The sequence below is a fragment of the Parasteatoda tepidariorum genome, chromosome 4 (assembly GCF_043381705.1).
Source record: "Parasteatoda tepidariorum isolate YZ-2023 chromosome 4, CAS_Ptep_4.0, whole genome shotgun sequence".
NCBI lineage: Eukaryota > Metazoa > Arthropoda > Arachnida > Araneae > Theridiidae > Parasteatoda > Parasteatoda tepidariorum.
In genome coordinates this window covers 11,275,118-11,295,196 of record NC_092207.1, presented here as the reverse complement: position 1 = coordinate 11,295,196, position 20,079 = coordinate 11,275,118, and the positions used below count along the sequence as shown (strand labels likewise).

At 28.9% G+C, this 20,079-nt stretch overlaps 2 protein-coding genes across 2 annotated transcripts in view; both read right to left on the bottom strand.

Annotated features, from left to right (window-relative positions):
• Positions 1 to 2,080: 2,080 nt before the first annotated feature.
• LOC107455868 (signal recognition particle 19) lies at positions 2,081 to 11,761 on the bottom strand. The gene is made up of 5 exons (XM_043040176.2): positions 10,805 to 11,761; positions 10,643 to 10,718; positions 7,162 to 7,233; positions 5,861 to 5,972; positions 2,081 to 2,272 (listed from the first exon to the last, which is right to left on the bottom strand). Exons 1-5 carry the CDS (start codon positions 10,843 to 10,845, stop codon positions 2,145 to 2,147), a joined length of 429 nt encoding a protein of 142 aa, XP_042896110.1. The 5' UTR covers positions 10,846 to 11,761; the 3' UTR covers positions 2,081 to 2,144.
• A 5,413-nt stretch (positions 11,762 to 17,174) lies between these two features.
• The window catches only part of LOC107455940 (probable serine/threonine-protein kinase nek3), a gene marked incomplete in the record, with an annotated part of 14,154 nt that continues 11,249 nt past the window's right edge, over positions 17,175 to 20,079 (bottom strand). The window contains 1 exon segment of the mRNA XM_043040178.2: positions 17,175 to 18,412. Coding sequence (XP_042896112.2) covers positions 18,237 to 18,412 — 176 coding nt within the window.

Here is a 20,079-nt window from a genome sequence, read left to right as displayed (position 1 = left end):
GATATTAAAAGGTCTCGACTTCAGAGCAGTTTTTCAGCAGTATTGCATTTTGAACACCTAAATAAGGGTGGTTAATGTTAATTATAGTCAAATCAGTTACCTTATATCATCACCTTACCATAGTTATATCACAGTCAAGTATAGTTGAGATAGTGAAGGGATGCATGAGAAACACTCTGAATAGTGCTGTAGCAGACCCATCTTTGTAGATAATTTTAAATTGCAAAGAACCCAAAATATTATTATGTATTAATTAGGTAAGGGAAATTGATTGACCATCGAAAGAACTAGTTTTATTTTAAAATAATCTTTGTTGCTTTTCATGCAAAAAACACACACTTGGACATGAAAAAATTACAGGACGCCCACCCTTAACCTATATTTAAATTTAAGGACTTGTAGGTGTTNTGATTGACCATCGAAAGGGACTAGTTTTATTTTAAAAATGTATTTAATGAAAATATATTAATTAATGCCTCTCTCAAATGAAGAAAATTAGTTTTTGCATATAAAAATGTGACTAAAAATAATCTTTGTTGCTTTTCATGCAAAAAACACACACTTGGACATGAAAAAATTACAGGACGCCCACCCTTAACCTATATTTAAATTTAAGGACTTGTAGGTGTTACTTTCCAATTTTTTAAAAGCTATTTAATATATGACATTATAAAACTATAATTTGGATAGAAAATTTTCAAAACCTGCATTTAATTTTTTGTAGAGATGAAATTTTTTTCCCTTGTTCAGGAAACTATTTCTGTATAATTTGTAACTATGAGAAATTGTAAATCTTTTGTATGTATACATCAGATGATAAAAAGTTTTGTGAAAGTAAATTATTGAAATTAAATGTAAATGCTTGAAATTATAAAAAAATATTTCAATACTATCTGGAGTTTAAAGAAAAACCTTTAAATTAGTTTAGGAAAAGTTTACTTACCTAACAATAATTCTGTTATAAATTGGGAAAAAAACTAAACCATTACAGTAACTTCAGAACTGTTGCATTAGAATATAAACAAAACATTGAAACTCATATATTTATATTTTTTTCTAATTTTAATGTAGTGAAATTACAAAAAATAAAAAACCTGATTCAAAAGAACTGACGTAAAAAAAAATATGTAATTGCATTTGTATCACTTTACTTTTATTTATTTAATATAAAACTCAAATGTTTTCTAATTAAATAAAACTATATAAAACCTTGAGATGATAATTGAATGATCAAGATAAATTACCTAATAGCAATTTCAATAATTCATAATTTTTAAAAGTTATATACCATTTAGATAAATTACCTAAATTTGAAAACCAGGCAGCTGTAAAGTTTTGCTGCTTGTAAACAACCATGGAAAAATTTTAGAAGTTATAAAAAGTAAAAACTAGATAAATTGGTACACTTTATAATGTAATTTTCTACACTTTTTAATTAATTTGTTTGAATCAAATTTTCTGTATCCTGTAAAATTTCATATACTATTTTTTTACTATTACATATTAATACAAATTGCCAAAAACAAAGTTTTAAATTTAGTTAAAGCAAACACAAACATATTACAGATTTTATTTTTTTTCCTTCAAAATAACCAATAAATAGAAGGAATAACTTTTTACATATGTGTAACAACTATAAAATCTGCCTATTATATTCTAAATCTATTTATCATATTCTAATAATATTTTTGGACTACAATCCAACTAAATAAGTTGCATATCATAATTAACAATTCTATTGCACAGTTTTGTACTAAATTTTAAATTAGGCTTCATGATTAAAAAAATACAGTAGCAGCAGCAAGAAATTGTTTATAAAACATATTTTCCAACTAAAAATAGCCTAATTATTGTTTTATAATTATAACTAGCACATTTTTAAATCCTAAATTTTGAGTCATAGACGAATAACATGTTCTTCCATTAAACTTTATATTTATTGCAGAGAGAAAAAAACTCATTTATTAATTAAAGCCAAAACATAAGAACTATTTTTTTCTGGTTCAAGTAATAATTTATTTTCCTTAATTTACAATTCAAATTTTATCCCTTCAAAAGTTTATTGAAAGAAAATAAACCATTCAGCTTATTATTAAACTTTTATAAACAAAAATTAAATGAAATATTATAGTTAATTACAAAATTCATTTTCTTTTCTTTTTATTTCCCTTCTTAGAGCTTTGAACATTTTGCGACTGATCTGCTGTTTTACTCTGGCTTCTGCTTTTTAATTTTGGGATCATTTCAGCCACATGCATCATAATATCTTTTCCTGAAAAAAAAAAGAAATGCACTCAAATACATGAAAAATCAATAAAATACCTACACATTAAGTTTTAATATAATCTTTTAAAGAAAAAGACTAAGATCGTAAAACAATCTCAATGATTTACTTAAAAATCAGTAGTTCTTATATCTAATAAACTACTTATTTAACAAAATTCTTATTAATGTATATAGTATTAGTAATTATGATTCCTGTTCAACTGTATGGAAAGTAACAATAATTTAAATAAACATCTGAATAAATCAGTGCTAAAAGCACACNATATCTAATAAACTACTTATTTAACAAAATTCTTATTAATGTATATAGTATTAGTAATTATGATTCCTGTTCAACTGTAACTTAAACATTTTGTTTAGGATGGCACTAATTATTTTTTAGTCTGAAACCCACTAATTTACAATAATTTAAATAAACATCTGAATAAATCAGTGCTAAAAGCACACTGAATAACTTTAGAAGTAATGACCAGATTTTCACACACTAAAATGTTATTATAATATTTTGAAGGGTAAAAAGTAAATACACTGATTAAAATCTATAATAATAATATCTATAATAATAATAAGTAAATACTGTAATCTTAAAAATAGATTTCGAATTATTTATTCAGGAAAGAAGTCTCAAGTTTAAGCTAATGTAAGAATTAATGTAATGTAAGAATTAAGCTAATGTAAGAAAGCTAATGTAATGTAAGAACATTTTGCACATTAAAATCTAATTTATACAACGATAATTCTATTCAAAAAATTTTTATAATAATTAAATATTTTACTTAATGAATGAATTTTTTTTTAATTTTAAGACATACACCTTTCGATGCTTTAAATAATGTAAATTGAATTGACAATACCTAAACTTAATATGAAATTGATTGTACACCTTTTAAGTAAAAATTTTTTAAATTCTTTTTCTTGCAAACTACTTTTTTACCATTTTTTAACCACATTCCTTATTTAAAACAATTTTCTAGATTGTGGCTGCTCCTTAAATTTTGAGAGTCAAAAATCTGAATACATAAAAATGGTAGTCCAAAATATAACAAATGAGTGTCTGATTACATAACTTAAAACATATCCAGCACTAAATTATAAGAATGTCAACTGCTAGAACCCCTGGTCAGTGAAAACCTAATTCATTAGGTCAAAATTTAGTAAGTTTTTTTTTTTCTTGCTCATTTATATTAAATACTTTTTGACAATTACAAAATACTAGTTTGATAACATCTTGACAGAGCAACAAAAAAAATTCTGTTCGATAATATCTCAAATTTTAAATTTGAATTGTACATTATCAGTTATTATTAACATTACATTTATACATACACTTTCTTTAATTTACAAAAACAATAGCTTCATCAAAAAAGTATTAAAAGAAATATTTTTGCATTTCTTGACAAGAATTAACTGAAATTATTATATTATGAAATTTTTTTTTAAATACTAACTACGTATGCCAAAAGTCATTTTCTTAATAGAACATACCAGTAATGGTTCAAAACAGATCACTTTGCTCTTGATGACAAGATAAATTTGGGACAGGGTTATCTCAGTTCAGGGTTAAGAGGTAAAAATTATCAAAAACCTACTTTCTTATGTTATGATACTGCAGACAAAATTTTTTTAGCAAAATTTTCTTTATAATTTACAATTAATTTTGGCTATTAGTTACATGTATATAAAATATTTTAATGTATTGATAACACATTAGATAATAATATAAATTAAATAAATTTCAATAATATAAATTATTAAAAACTGATTCTTGCATGCCTTTAAGTCTTGATTTGCGATAAAACTAAAAATTAAAATTTCGCAATTAAAAATATTAAAATGTGTGTAAAAATTTTTGTGCTGTACACATTTATTTTGTTATCAATAGTCATTCAGCATCTATATTTATTACATTACAACTAAATATATGCATATAATCATACAACTAAATACATATTGTAAATAATTTATCAAAGATTTGTAATTAAAGATAAACTGAATGAAGAACCAATGCTATATTATCTAGTTTTAACTCAAATTAACACAAACCACAAGTGCATACAGAATAGCACTGTAGTAATCAGTCTCATCGTGTCAAAGCATAAAATAGCAAATCAGTAGTTCTGCACAACCAAGCCGTGAAAATACATTATCATATTTTATCAATAATCTTAAGACACATATCTTCAAATACCTTTTATAAATTTTTTTAAAAAATTTAGTTCTTTATGAGTTAAGATACACTTTTCATTTAAATTTTAATTATTTGAAATAAAAGAAAAATATAATAGAATTTTGACCATGGTTAAAACTGTCCACAGGGTGCATAGCCAAATCTTTCAACAAAAAATAAGTACCTTTAAAGTACTTTTTAAGCACTCAAAAGATATTTTTAAGTACTATATACATTAACTAAATGCAAAATAATTCTCACAGACTTAACATGATCATGATAAAAATAACTAGTTTCTGACAAAGAACTCTTTTTCTTGGTTATATTAGCCACTATAAAATGATCAAGAGATTTTTCTGTTTGATATCAGAGGGTGGAAAATAAAGCCTAAAATTGAGAATATCTTCCAAAATACAGCAGAGTTGCACACACGTACATGTGAACTCACAAGTATTTCATCAAACATGTCAAATGATTGGCGCTTTTATACGCTATGGACTAACGGTACGCCGAAATAGATTGTGGTCAGGGTGCGTAGCCAAATCTTTCACCAAAAAATAAGTACTTTTTAAGCACTCAAAAAATATTTTTAAGCAATTAACAAATTGCAAAATAATTTTCCAAGACTTTAGATGATCATGAGAAAATAACTATTTCCTGACAAAGAACTCTTCTAGATTATATTAGCCATTATAAAATGATCGGTTCAATATCAGTACGGTGGAAAATTAAGTCTGAAATTGAGAATATCTTGCAAAATGCAGCAGAGTTGCACATGCGAAGGCAATTATTTTGCCTAGCCCAGCTCAGTAGACGCACATACAGACTCACAAGTATTTCATCAAACATGTAAAATGATTGATGCTTTCATACACTATGGACCGACGTTACGCCGAAATGAGTTGTGAAAAAGTTGAATAGAACAATGTGAAAAGCACGCTTTTGCATAATATGTGGCAAAAATCGACTTGGTAAAGAAAAAAAAATCATTTTTGAAAGGAAAAATTGGCAACTTTAAGGGCTTTTAAAGAACAAAAATCGAGAATTAGCACCTTTAGAAAACGCTCACACCATGATGCTTGAATGAATTGTGAAAATGTTGAATAGAACAATGAGAAAATCAGGCTTTAGCATAAAATGTGGAGAAAATGGACAAGGTAAAAAAATCTCCTTTTCTAAAAGGAAAAATTAAGCACCTTTTTAAAACACCTAATGAAAAAAGCACCTTTAAGGGATTTTAAAAAACGAAAATATAAAATAAGCACTTTTTTAAAAATGCTACGCACCATGTGTCTCGCTTCAAAAGCTTGCCAATCCTGTCTCAGATTGGATTGATAAAAATAATGTAAGAAAAAATTTCAGAAATGTTACAGAAAAATGGTAAGAAAAATAAGAGTGATTCATTACTTGATTGAAATTTGGGATTCATTAAAGATCCATCATCATTTCTTAGCTGAACTCGAACACGTCCTCTGAATACAACACTGTCTTTATTTTGTTCTCTGGTATACAGTTTGTTCTATGAAGAAACAAAAAACGTTATATGCAAAGAAATATTATTCTGCAAGCAGGGCTACTGCTACATTTTAGATTTTCAAATTCATGACTTTCCATGACTAATTCCTAGAATTTTTCATGACTTAACGAAGTTACTAATTTCTCCGATAAAAACACAACAATAAATTTAAAAAAGCATTGTAACATTAATTGAAATGATAGGTATAACCAAAACTGTTATATTCTGCCTCTTCATATTTACTGATTTTAAAAACTGAGTAAAGAAAGAGTTGAAGCAATAAAATAGAAGAATTATATTCTAAAGATACCTTTCTTGTTCATCGGAAAGGAAAGAAATACTCCTGATTTTTCTGTTCTCATTTCGGAATTTTTAAAAAAATTCACTAATGACAGGCTTGCATCAGATGGAATTTTAAATTGATAAAATAAAAAATCAATAATAATAAAAATTCTGAAATCACAGATGTTTAAAAGATAATTTGCTCGAGAAATGATGTTTTTTCTTTAATTTTTTGAGAGAATACCATAATTTTTAAAGAACATGATAAAAACATTTCATATTTTAATAAAATATGACTGTGAGTGGTGATTTTGTTAGAAATTCAGATATTCAAAACACTATAAAATTAGGGGGTGGGGGATTCCATTTTAAAAATTAGATTTCTTGACGACCTAAATCCATGACTTTCCATGATTTTTTTTTAAAAAATAGTACAAATTATGACATTTCATGACAAATTTTGTTCAATACCGAAATTCATGACTTTCCAGGTGTGTGGATACTCTGTACAAAATACATTCAGGTTGTGAAGCCAAATTTTTCAACAAAAATAAGAACTTTTTAAGAACTCAAATATTTTCAAGCTATTATTTCTTTTACTACTTTTTTTTTACATACTTCTTTATCAGAATCTTGCTAATTTAAATCAGCATACATTGCATATGCAATTACATTTTGAAGAAAAATATTTTTTACTATAAGCATTCGAACTTGATTTTACAAAAAAAATTAAGAGTCAACGACCAGAAAAGTGTAACAGTATATTCTACAGTTTTGGTGTCAAAAATGCAGACAATTACAATTCACTTTACCATTCATATATCACAGCTTTGAATGGCCTAATCAAATTTCTTTATCATACTAAATACCAAATAAAATCAAATGAAGCATTTACAAAAATCAATTTTACCTCAACTCCAATTTTTAAAGCAGCAGCATCTAACACATCTCTGATTTCTTGGCATGTCGGATTCTCGACACACTGTAATATAGATATGTAAAGATATAATGATACATAATTTTACAGATATAGAAAGACAAGAAATGCATTAGCAATTTTATATACAGATTGCAAAAGAAAATTTAATTTAAGTTATAGATTTGAAAGAGGCATATTTTTTAAGGATGTTCCGAACACTTCTCACATGCCTTTTTTTTAATATGCAGACAAGACCCGAATTTTTAAAATTCTGTTGAAATAAATGAATTCATCATCATAGGATATTTTGCAACTACATTATCATTTTAATAATTGAAAGGCGGTGGACAATTTGATACTTTTATAAATGAGGAAACATTTATTAGTGCTGAAAAACAAATAATTTTTTGAAAGTCAATAACATAATTAACTATTTTAGTTTTTAAAAAGGGAAATTGAAATACTATGTTAGATCTACTTTTTTTTTTTTTTTTTTGCAGATTGGGTTTTTATCATTATGACTTCCTCTTCTGTCAAAAGAAAACACGTTAGAAACAACAATTTACAACAAAAAAGTTACTTAATCTGAAGTTAGTAACATTTAAAATCAAATCTTTATATCTGACAGGAAGAACTTTTTCAAAAACAATTTATTTTATTGAAAAGTGATCCTAATTGCGTGTAAAATTAAGATCACGTTAAGAAAATCTTCCCCCTTAGTTTCTCGCAGGTTGCTGCCCGAAAGTTTCCAATACTTGGTGATCATTCTGAAAATGTTTTAACCCCTTAACTGCCGCGGGCGTATATATACGTCTCGGCCAGACGATGTGTTAACTGCCGCAGGCGTATATATACGCTTTCCCGAAGTACGATGCTTTGCATTGCGCTGCTATAAATAGAACTACACCCCCTACTTCAGAATGCAGTAAAATGGCCTTGAAAGTGTTTGCTTTGCNTTATACCCTTGTCATGTCAAAAACCACTTTTTGATGTCAAAAACCCAACCCTGGTAAAGATATAATGATACATAATTTTACAGATATAGAAAGACAAGAAATGCATTAATAACTTTATATACAGATTACAAAAGAAAATTTAGTTTAAGTTACAAATTTTGAAAGAGGCATATTTTTTATGGATGTACCGAACACTTCTCACATGCCTTTTTTTTAATATGCAGACAAGACCCGAATTTTTAAAATTCTGTTGAAATAAATTAATTCTTCATCATAGGAAATTTTGCAACTACATTATCATTTTAATAATTGAAAGGAGGTGGACAATTTGATACTTTTATAAATGAGAAAACATTTATTAGTACTGAAAAACAAATAATTTTTTGTAAGTCAATAACATAATTAACTATTTTAGTTTTTAAAATAGGAAACTGAAATATTATGTTAGATCTACTTTTTTTTTGCAGATTAGTTTTTTATCATTATGACTTCCTCTTCTGTCAAAAGAAAACATGTTAGAAACAACAATTTACAACAAAAAAGTTACTTAATCTGAAGTTAGTAACATTTAAAATCAAATCTTTATATTTGACAGGAAGAACTTTTTCGAAAACAATTTATTTTATTAAAAGTGATCCTAATTGCGTGTAAAATTAAGATCACATTAAGAAAATCTTCCCCCTTAGTTTCTCGCGGGTTGCTGCCCGAAAGTTTCTAATACTTGGTGAGTATTCTGAAAATGTTTTAATAAACTTAGCACATTAGTCAACAAAAATTTGTAAAGGAAATATTTTTATACTTAATATCAGGGTTGGCTTTTTGCCGGCAGAAACTGGTTTTTGCCATGCCAGTGGCAGAAACTGGTTATAACCGGTGAAAACTGGCAGTAACTAAAAAAACGTCTATACTAGTTCTAGTAATTTCTTAATGACATTTTGTTTAAGTAAACTAAAAAATGAAACTCCATGTAACTGCAACAAACTTTCTAATTCATTGTTTGTAAATATATATTATTTTTTTTATGTTAAATATAAAGAGTGCAGTATATCAAATATTTATATGAAATAAAGAATAAAGTAATGTAATAATAAATATAAATACTAGATTTTAGTTTATTACATTAAACTCCGAAATTCAGTATTTACAGTAGGGAACCGATTATCCGGAATGATCGGGACCATCGCTATTCCGGATAACTGATTTTTCCAATTTTCTGAATCGATAAAAAAAGGCGTTTTTTTTTATTGTTAAACCCAACTAAAAAAAAACAAAAATAGTTGGAAATAATCTTAAAAGAAGAAAAATAGATGAAGTAATATACTAATGATTATTTCCAAAATGATGGTAAGGTAAACAGCTTTCAAAAAAGAAAGAAAAATCCTAAAATCTTATGAGGAAAAAAATTTTTTTTTTAAAAAATGGCAGGAAAATGTATCAAATTTCGTTCCACTTTTTTGGTTTTCCGGTTTTCTGATTTCCGGATAACGGGTTCTGTACTGTATTATCATTTAACTCTTAACATAACTGAATAGAGCTATTTTCAAATAGTTTCTTTTAGACATAATTTGCATGACAACAATCCAATTATTATAAAAGTAACACTTTTAATCTTAGCTGTATGCAAGAGGCAATATAATTGGTTAGACTGCTACCTGGTGGTCCAGTTTTAAAAAATATGCAATAGATGAAAGTTTCACAAATCTTGCTTGCTCCTTGATGGAAATGCCTGCTAGTTCTGCTGAACTTGAGAGAATCTTCTCAAATTTCTCGTTTGTGTATAGCAAATTGAGAAATTGTTCAGGTTTAGAAACTGCATCAAAACTTGCCGTTGGTTATAGATTACTGCAGAGTGCAAACAATGTAATATTTGATTTTGAATGGTGATAATTTTGTAAATAGATTGTACTTTGATACACATTCTATTGTTCTTTTCTATGAATTATCCATTGTATGTCAATCTCAGTACTTACTTTTACGTCATTTTCTGAATTTCTGCCACAAATGTGGCATGAACGGGTTTCTGCCATGCCAGTTTTAACCGGTTTCTACCAGTGGTTTTAACCACCTCGGCAGAAACTTGCCAACTTTGCTTAGTATACAAACAAAATTATGGATATTTGCCTACAGTAAGAACTCCCCTGGCCATTTGTCCGGACCCGTGGCAGTGACTATGGTAATGAGGTATAACTATTTCAAGTAGGGGTATGGAATCATTGTTTATGACAAGTTTTGGCTCAGCAAGAGAAAGGGAATCTTTTTATTCGGTTTATTGTGTTAGCCCTAGAGTGAAAAGAAGCTCACCTTCCTGAAATGCGCTATTCTTTTTTCCATATCAGCAGATGGCCTCAGGCTTTGTGGCGGGTGGAGTTCTTACCGTAGACAAATTATACAAAGGCCAGTGATCACAAAACCTAACATTTATTTCTTCTGATAACAGCGGTAATACGGAAATTCTAATTAATAAATGAAAATACAAGAAAGGATTAATCAAAATATAAAAATCTTAGTTGTTTTACCTTTTCTTTGCTAATACGTCGTCCTTCAGCAGTTGTTTTTTTGCTATTGATGTATGCAGGATAGATGCAAATCCACCTAATTATCATTGAATGGAATTTAATACTTTAAAAAAACAGAATAGACTATGAAATAAATTTTTATGACATAAAGAGGGAGTTTACCTTTCTCTATCCGAATAATTCTTTTCGGAATAATGAACCATATTTTCAAAATTTCGTGATATTACCACAATAGAGCACCATTCACGATTGTTTACGTTTCGTTTCGTAGTCAAGCTTACTGTTGCCAATAATATGAGGAAAAAAAATTTTCAATTAATATCTTACACTAATTTTTGAAAGCTATAAGCAAATGTTGCATCACGCACAAAGATAAAGAATGGAGTTTCATTACCAACTGAAATAAATGAGTTTAATCCAGCGAGTTTAATCCTTGTGATACATTATTCAGATTGAGATCTCTGTGACAGAATTTCATATCTAGTTTAAATATTATTGCAGTAAAAATCTTGGTAAAATCTGATATGTCATCATTTCAACAACCAAACGCAAAACAAGAACAAAATCGAAAAATTTTGGAAGAACTTCAATTGAAAAAGAAGTTGATGTTAAAGCAACAAACAACTGGTACAATAAACAGTAATCCTGCTTCTCCAGTTGCTCCTACTTTAACTCCGGGCGTAACTCCTTCATCTAGTAGTTCAGCTGTTCCAACACCGTCAAATTCTTCTATAGATTACCAAGGACTTAATAAAAATCAAAGAACCGCTCTGCAACACGCTCATGCGAATTCATTTGCAAGTTTCATCCCTCAAGATTCATCGTTTGGAAATCTTATTCTCCCTGTAATGCCAAGATTCGATAAGTAACTGACTGAAATAAACAATTTGTGAGATGTCGTTTCCGGTCATTTGTTTCGTGAATATTGGCGAAGAGATGATCGATTGTTCTCGAATTTTTCGTATACACGCCATTATTATGTAATGATCTAAAACTTTGTTTGAACTTTCAGTTTTCATGTGTAAATTTATAAGGGAAATTTCATTTTCTCTCTTTATTTTGTATCAATAAACACCGAATATTATAGGAGTTTTTCTATGAAATTGTTCAACTCTGTTAGAATATGAATTGTTTCGAATGGAAGTAAATCATGCATTTCTTAACTTTTGTATTGTTTTTATTCTAAAGAGATGACTATCAGATCACTAACAAGTCTTTAGAGATCTCTGATAAATCTCAGGTAATTTGTCCTAATACATTAAACTAGACATCAAACATGTATAACCTTTTTAATAGTAAGCCAAAGAAACTAAAAAAATGCCACATGGAAGAATAACATGAGAATGTTCGATATGTAATCGTAAGGTGTATTTAGATATTAATTGAAAGTGTTATTACATATAATAACATGTAAAATTCCTACAAGCACAGATTTCATGGCTATAAATAAAAGTTGAGATATAAAATAGTTACAAATGAGTTCAGGCTTGTACTGAAACAATAAGTTACATAAGAGAATCGGATGACCAGTAAAAAAAAACTATTCTTCAGTTATATACAAAGATCATTAGAACAACTTTATGTATTTTTATTGATATTTCATTAATCAGTTATTGGGTAAAGTCATGAATTTTAGAGACCAGTTTTGTCTGACGGGCCATAGGTGGTACACCCCTGCTGCAAATAAATTGGCATAAGTATTTTAAAATTTTTAATCAGTGTTTTTACAGCTGTATATAAATTTTCGTAAACGTGTAAATTTTTGTATTGTTTTTATTTATGATTAGTAGAACCTTACTAAATATCTTATGGGTTTTAATTTACTTTGCTGCCTTAAACTAGAAATGAATTGGTATCAGTATCTTCAAAACTTATACTCTACTTTCTCGTCTAAACTATATGAATCTATTAAAAAAATATCCTTATTTTTTGTTCTTTTTAAAAAAGTTTCTAAGTTTTGTTAAGAGTATGTAGTGGGTATTTTAACATTCATATTTAAAGCATTTTTTTTTCTTTAGATTTAGTGAAATTAGCATTTGAGATAAAAAATTTAATTTTAACATTTTCGTAAGTCAGATTTCTTTTTTAAGCAGGATTTTTATGCAAAGCACTTTCACTCTACTGGGTTTTTTTCCTTTGATTTACCTGCAATTTATTCTATTTTTCAAATAGTCGTTTTCATTTAATTTAGAAAATTGTTTTGTCATAAAATCTATATATCAAGATGATAATTAGGTTAAAAAATTAAAGAAATATGTCAAATGAAGATTTTTTTTTTTTTTGCATATTTCTCTGATTTAGAGATATTTTTTATACCTCTACAAGTGTATTTAACACATTGAAGATTAAAAATATGCCTTAAAAAGTACTTAGGTGCATTTTCATACTTTGTATCTGAAATAAAAATATAGCAAAAGCTGCATTCCCTAAATTTATATATTTTTTTTTCCTTTTGCCCAAAACACCAACCAGTCTTAGGTGGTCTGAAGCAGGAATTATGTTCCAAGTGTAAAAGTTAAAATTTTATGTTTTATAATTTAATGTTTGCATAATCTTTATATGGTGTTCCAATATATTCCATGCTGTACTACATTAGCACAAATAGCAATTTTCTCATCAATTGCTGTGTTATATAAACTAATAAAAAATAGTGCAACTGAACAGTTAAGTATCAGAATGAGGACTTAAGTATCAAGATGAGGACTTAAATTTAAAGAACAAGACGGAAATGTTACTTATTTCAATTCTGATAATGCTTTAAAATCATGGAAAATGATGAGTGGGATTTTACTGTTGTTTTTGTTGGCATATGCCTGTTTTAGGCAGAGGGGTGCGATTGTTCTTGTTTTCCAGTTGCGCCATCTTTGGCCAAGAATTCAACTTCTGCCGCACCCGTTTATAGGGCGAACCCATTCATCCACAGATCGTAATTTTGACCTCAATCAGAGAACGATCGATCTCCAATCCAGTACCCCCAGAAGTATTGATTTGTTTGTGGGAACATGGAGGACCTTGCGACTCGACAGATTTAACGTGCATCAGTCACCATTTACTAGGAGGAGTCTTCGGCCGGTGGGGTTCGAACTCTCCGACATGGGCCCAGCGCCCTACCGACCAGGCAATCCCGGCCTCAGATTTTACTGTATTTTATCTAAATAAATTTTTTTTATTCAAAATATGCCAAAAATAGTATAGTTCTCTTCTATTTAATCTATAAAAATTATCTTTCCTTATGAAATTGGTTTTTGTAATATATAGGTAGGTACTTTCTTTAATTTGCGCGAAAGCTGCACAATGGACTATTGACGGCGGTCTGGGAAACATCCCCGAGGATGATCCGAAGACATTCCGAAACAATTTTGATCCTCTGCAGAGGGGATGGCTCCTTCACTTTGGTAGCTCGACTACCTTCATGCGAAGTTGAGCACTTTATGGTAGAACAGTGTTAACGAGGACTGATATCGCGCACCCTCAGTCCCTACTCGGGCTAATCTAAGTGGCGACCCACCCGCTTACGGACAGCAGCCAGCGATACTTGACTTCGGTGTCCTACTGGAAACCATGTTTTTTTCAATCAGTCCATAGTAGGACATCAGTAATCTATAATGAAATTGTATTCAAGGAGTATTTTTACACCTTAAAATTTTTTTTGCTATATCTATGTCTCAAATAAATAACATGTTATGCTTATTTAGTTTGCTCTAGCCATTTTTTTTCTTTTTCAAAATTTGGTTCTATTNTTTTTTGAAAATTTGGTTCTATTACAAAGTCTTTGGAATAAGTAGATTTTTTTAAAAGTAAGTTTTCAGTAAGTAAATTTTTTTTTAAAAAATTCTGATGGTATTTTGTTCATAATAGATTCCGTAGCAAATTTTATCCTACAAATTTTGAATTCATACAAGATTTGTCCACAATATTTTCACCAACCGAGGTTTTATCCAATATTTTAATAGATCTCCTAGTTTTTTCATATTTTATTGGCAAAGATATAACTTTTTTTTAACCATTGTAAAATGTTTTTAAAAGCACCTGTTGTAAAGAAAGATGAGATGATTCTAAACCAAAAAATCACATAGTTCTATTCAACGTTTTCACACTTAATTCAACCCCAGTTGATTGCGGCACATCGTCAGTTCGTAGCATATGAAAACGTCATTCGATTTATATGATTCAAAAATTCCGACAATTGTCAAAAACAATGCCAAAAGATTTTTTTTTTTGTTGACGTCACTGTTAAAACCGTCGATTGTCAAAAAACTTTCCAACCCTGCCTAATTGTGATATTTTTTTAAAGTGCTTAAAAATATTATTTGAGTGCTTGAAAAGCGCTTAAAAGATGCGTATTTTTTGTTGAATAATTTGGTTACGCACCCTGATATATATATATCAAAAAAATATATGCAGAGAAATTGAGACATAACAACCTTACAACACATATTCCAACAGTTATCTGTACAAATTACTGTAGGGGGTGTTATACTAACTATGTTGCTAACTAGAAATTAATAAAAGCAAGAATTATAAAAAATAAGTCATCCCCTCCCCATATGGAATTCAAGATAAAAATTCATGTTGCCTTAATCTTAATTTTTCTTTTATATGGAAGGGTAACATTTGGCAGAATTAGTTAATACAAACTAGAAATAATTTTCATTAAAAGAGAATATGATTTAATATTTCTAGTTAAATCATACCAAGATTAGTAAGCCTGTTATCAGGTGGTTTGCACATTTATATATTTCTCTAAATAATATGAAAGTTAAATGATCATGCATAGCTAATCACAGAAGAAATACATAAGTCTAAATCATATCACATTTTTTATAAGTTGATAGCAAAAGAGAAAGAAAGCTCCAATTAAGATATCGCTTATTTTTATTGTACCAAAAAATTTGTCATGATTCTCAAGAAACAAAATATATAATTTTTCTCCAGGCACATATATTAAATAGTCATTAGCGTGAAACTAATAAAAGTTATAAATAAGGTTGTAATTATTTGTTAAAATCAACAAACTTTTACTTGATGTATTATATTAACATCTGTTCTATTAAAATTTTATTTGTTCTGTGATAATTAAAAATTATTTTATCAAGCTGTAATTTTACATCACAAATATTATCTTTATGTAAATATAGCTTTTCATGATAATTTGTAGGTTTGGTAATAAACCAACATTGTAAATACAATTTTTAACTAGTCAGATTCAGCAATTATGCAATGCAGAACAACATTAATTTTTTTTTAATTTAATGAATTAGTGTAATGTTACTCATGTCACTCTCAGCGATATCAATTCAGTGACTAAAGCAAAATTCAATGATAGGAAAATCCAAATCAAACACCAAATACCTGAAATCAGTACCAATAGAACTCTCACCAGCACACTAACAAGACTCCAGACAGGACACTTTAGGGGGATGAAGATTCATGGTGACGGAACAAGGACTTTCTGCCGCTGCAAAAATTGCCCAGACATAAAACTAACCCCCATACATCTTTTCAACTGTCCCGCTATACTGGCGCAATTAGAGCAAATAAGTGACAATCCGTGGGCCGACTTATATGAAGAAAATTGCCTTCAAATTGAAGATGTTGTATATAGGACATTTGATCACATTTAAAATTATTTTCTGTCCATGACACGACACCAACCAATCAACATTAATTTTAATTATTTAAAAAAAAATCACTTAAAAAAGATATTTAGGTTAATAAAGACTGTTAATCTTTGATATGCTACTTTTCAAAATTAAATTGAATTTAAATTATTATTACAAATCTAGTCCAAATATTTTAAGTCCAGACAAGAACTTAATTTGTAAGTAAAGTTGAAATGAATATAAAATAAACGTTCAAAATTTTAACTCATTTATTTATTTTCTATTATTATTATTTTGAACTTTTGTCATAAAAACTTTAGCGAGAAATATTAATCAGGTTTCAGACCACAAAACTGAAAAATTAGCAAGTCATTAAAAGATAAATCATATTATAAAAGCTGTATTTACTAAATCTGTAACACATCATATTAGTATAAAAACAAATTTATTAAATTTGTTATCCAGTAATTTTTTTTTCAGATACAATTTATTATCAAGAAAAGTAATTAGGATTCACAAATGAATTTCAAGAGAATTACAAAGGAAATCTTTAAGGGAAAGGAGTTATTTACCTATATACAATATAGAAAAATATTCTTTGTATTGTGCAGCTGTAAGGAGAACTCCTCCAGACTAAAAGTATATAAATTTTTGTTATTATTTAAAACAATAGATCATCTTTGAATTTTATACACTCAACACTCCTATTCAAAGTAATTTTTCCTTGTAACCATAGCATCCACCATAAAGCGAAGCAATGTCTGAAATATCTGGAGGAGGACTCCTGAAAGCCGTACAATACACACATTTAAGTGAATAATATCATGTCACATGAAGATTCAAAGATGATTGTGAATCAATCGTGTCAGTTGGTGAGAGTTGGGGACTCTAAACTAATAATTCACAAAAAGAAAATAAATAAACAAATAGAACTTTAGTTCACAACTTTATTTAAATAAAAATTACAACTCAATCAACAAATGAAACATAGGCAAGGATTTACTGTTCATAGTGTAAAGTGTATTGCTAAGAGTACAAAAATTCTTTTTTATAAAAAAATTAAAATAAATAAATAAAAATTATTAAAATGATACAATACAAACTTGTAGAGGAACTCTAACAGAAATTAGCAATGCAAAAGTGTATTGAAATATAAAACTATAGCGAAATAATGAAAAATAAAGCTTCATAATTACTCTCATTTTTAAAACTTATATGTATAAAATGCAAAAAATTTGATCAATGATTAGATTCTCATGTAAAGTAGTGCAATCTTCATAACACAAGGAATGGACTTCAACGGTGTAGAGTGTCATCTTTCTTTATTTCCTTTTTTTTTTTAGCGAAAGAATTTATTTTATCAGAGGTAATTAGGTTATATTTAATCAAAAGTTGGTGCAATACTCAAAATAATTGGTGTGAAAAGATTAATGGCACTTTTTACAAACAAAAAAAAATCGAAAAAGCAATATAGAGAAAATTATAACATTAATGACAAACATGAGAGTCAAATCCATTCAAAAGGTAAACAAACAGTCTTACATAAATTATTGCAAGTGATGGCATTGCACTAACATTTCAACAATAAAATTTTAAAATGTGAAGATATGTAATTCTACAGAAACTAACTGTAAATTGTACTTGGACATGTGTTTTATTCCCTTTAAATAAAAGTGAATTTGAAGTTATAATACCAATGCATTTAATTTAATAAACTTTATAAAATGATAACTCTCTTGACTGCCATAGCTTCATAAAATAGCTACATATAAGTACTTACAAAATACTTTTATATTAATTTGTAAAATGCATCATCACAAAAAATACTGTTTAAACATTTTGACTAGATTCATTAATACTGTTTTACAAAAAACGAATGATTTTTGAATTATTCATTTTGTATTTTGCATTCTTGATAAATTAATGAAAAAAAACGAGTGTGAAAATTCATTTCACTAAAATAGTAAAGTGATATAAATAGAAAATATCTTTCAATCATATTTCTTCCCTTCGGAAGAATTAGTGTATATTTCTTCTTTAATTATCAATTGTAAAATATCACTTATAATAGAGTCGCTATCTATGTTAAAAAATTTCCCTATTTTGCTCTTCTCATCTTCAAAACAAATATTTTCATTTTCGAAAACAGAAAACATCTTTCGATAAACTACAAGAAAAAAAAAATGAAGTTAGAAACAAATTCATGAATACAAATTTCAAATAGTATAGTAAAAGTTTATTATAATATACTCCAATACAGGCGAAATTATCAAAATAGCGAGCTTGTCACTATACGAAAATATGAAAGACTTGAAGATAAAGTATCATGCAATTGTAGTTGTTGATGCCATTGATAACACTAAATATTGATTCCAATGGCAAGATGTTAAAAAGGAAAACAAAAGGGTATGGTGGTACAGGTCAACAAAAGGTACATTCTTTTGAAGTATGTGACATGAGTTCTAAGAATAGAAGAAGAACTTTCCTTGTGTAAATAATAAAATGACTTGACCAAGGTTCCAACTCAGTTACTTTCTAAGCATAATAACAATTGCAAAAAGAAATAAGGCGAAATGATGTTATTTTCACTTTTCTGTATTGATGCCAGAAATAAGAAAATGTGTCTCCCATTTTGCTTTTTTCCATAAAATGCTGCATACTTAAACAGCAAAGGATATTTTAGCTCTCAAAAAAATGTGGCTGTTGTCATATGCATACCTGCCAACTCTTAATCCTTTCGAGGATGATTTTCCCCAGTGGTAGTAAAATGGAATGCAAATTACACTTTTAGGGAGAAACTTAAGTTGTAATTTTAGGAGGCTTCTACGGACTATTACATCAGTATTTCATATTTATATACATGCTTAAATTTTTTTAAAAATAGTGGTGATCAATAAGATCATAAATTTAGTTTATAAGTGCAAGGAATATATAGAAAGCATACATTTTACTACCACTTTAAATATAGAAATAAAATTTTACGGGCAATGCGTAAAAGTTAGCAGGTATGTATATGTCATAACAATTGTTATGCATGTAAAATTTTTGTCTTTAATATTAGAATTTTGATGGTGAATTGTAAAACTATATTAACTTATTTAACATAATAGTAGACATCTCCTAATATTCATATAGGGGGGTAATGCCTGCCGCCTCCACGTGGTGCCCCCTGGATACCCCTCACTGGGTAACTAAATGGCAGGCAAACATCATGATGAGCGAAAAGATAACCTTGGATACGGCATCATCCGTCGCGCAAGGGATCCGTTAACAAGGGATGCGTTCAGGAATTAGGCAGAGGTTCCTTTTCGAAAAGTGTAATACAGTCTCCAGTAGCATATGGTAAGCCCTCGGGTGAGCCCAGTGCTAATACCGCTGCTTTGCAGTCTGCTTCGGATGCTGGTGAGGCGTCCAAAGGTTCAGGCCCTTCCTCTGTAGAAGTCTCTGGTCCCCAGAGGCACTCGGGGGACAGTGTGTCTGGTACCATTGGACTGTCCAAGAGCCGGAAGAAGAAGTTGAGAAAAATGAGGGCCATTGCGGCGAGTGGAGGAGCTAAGAGACCTAGGTCTTCTGATGCAACACCCTCTCCCAATGCGCCAACCCAAACCGGAAAGAAGCCCAGGGAGGATGTTGTTCCTGGGAGGAAAGCTCAATCCAGCGGAGTGGTTCCCCCTAGTGGGGATAGCCGAGCTGGAGAGGGGGATCCAACCGGGGGCCTCCAATCTGGGGTCTCTTTTGCCTGTGCAACTGGGTCTACCAAGATTGCTATAGTCCTGGAGGATTTTCCTCCGGACAAGCTTTCTCTGGAAAACTCAAATAACATCTTGAAGGAAA

Coding starts and splice junctions, on each gene's coding strand:
- LOC107455868 (XM_043040176.2), bottom strand. CDS start 10,845: ATGGTTCATTATTCCGAAAAGAATTATTCGGATAGAGAAAG. Junction 7,234..10,642: donor GACGTATTAGCAAAGAAAAG/GTAAAACAACTA, acceptor TCTATATTACAG/TGTGTCGAGAATCCGACATG. Junction 2,273..5,860: donor GAATCCCAAATTTCAATCAA/GTAATGAATCAC, acceptor TTTTTTTTTCAG/GAAAAGATATTATGATGCAT.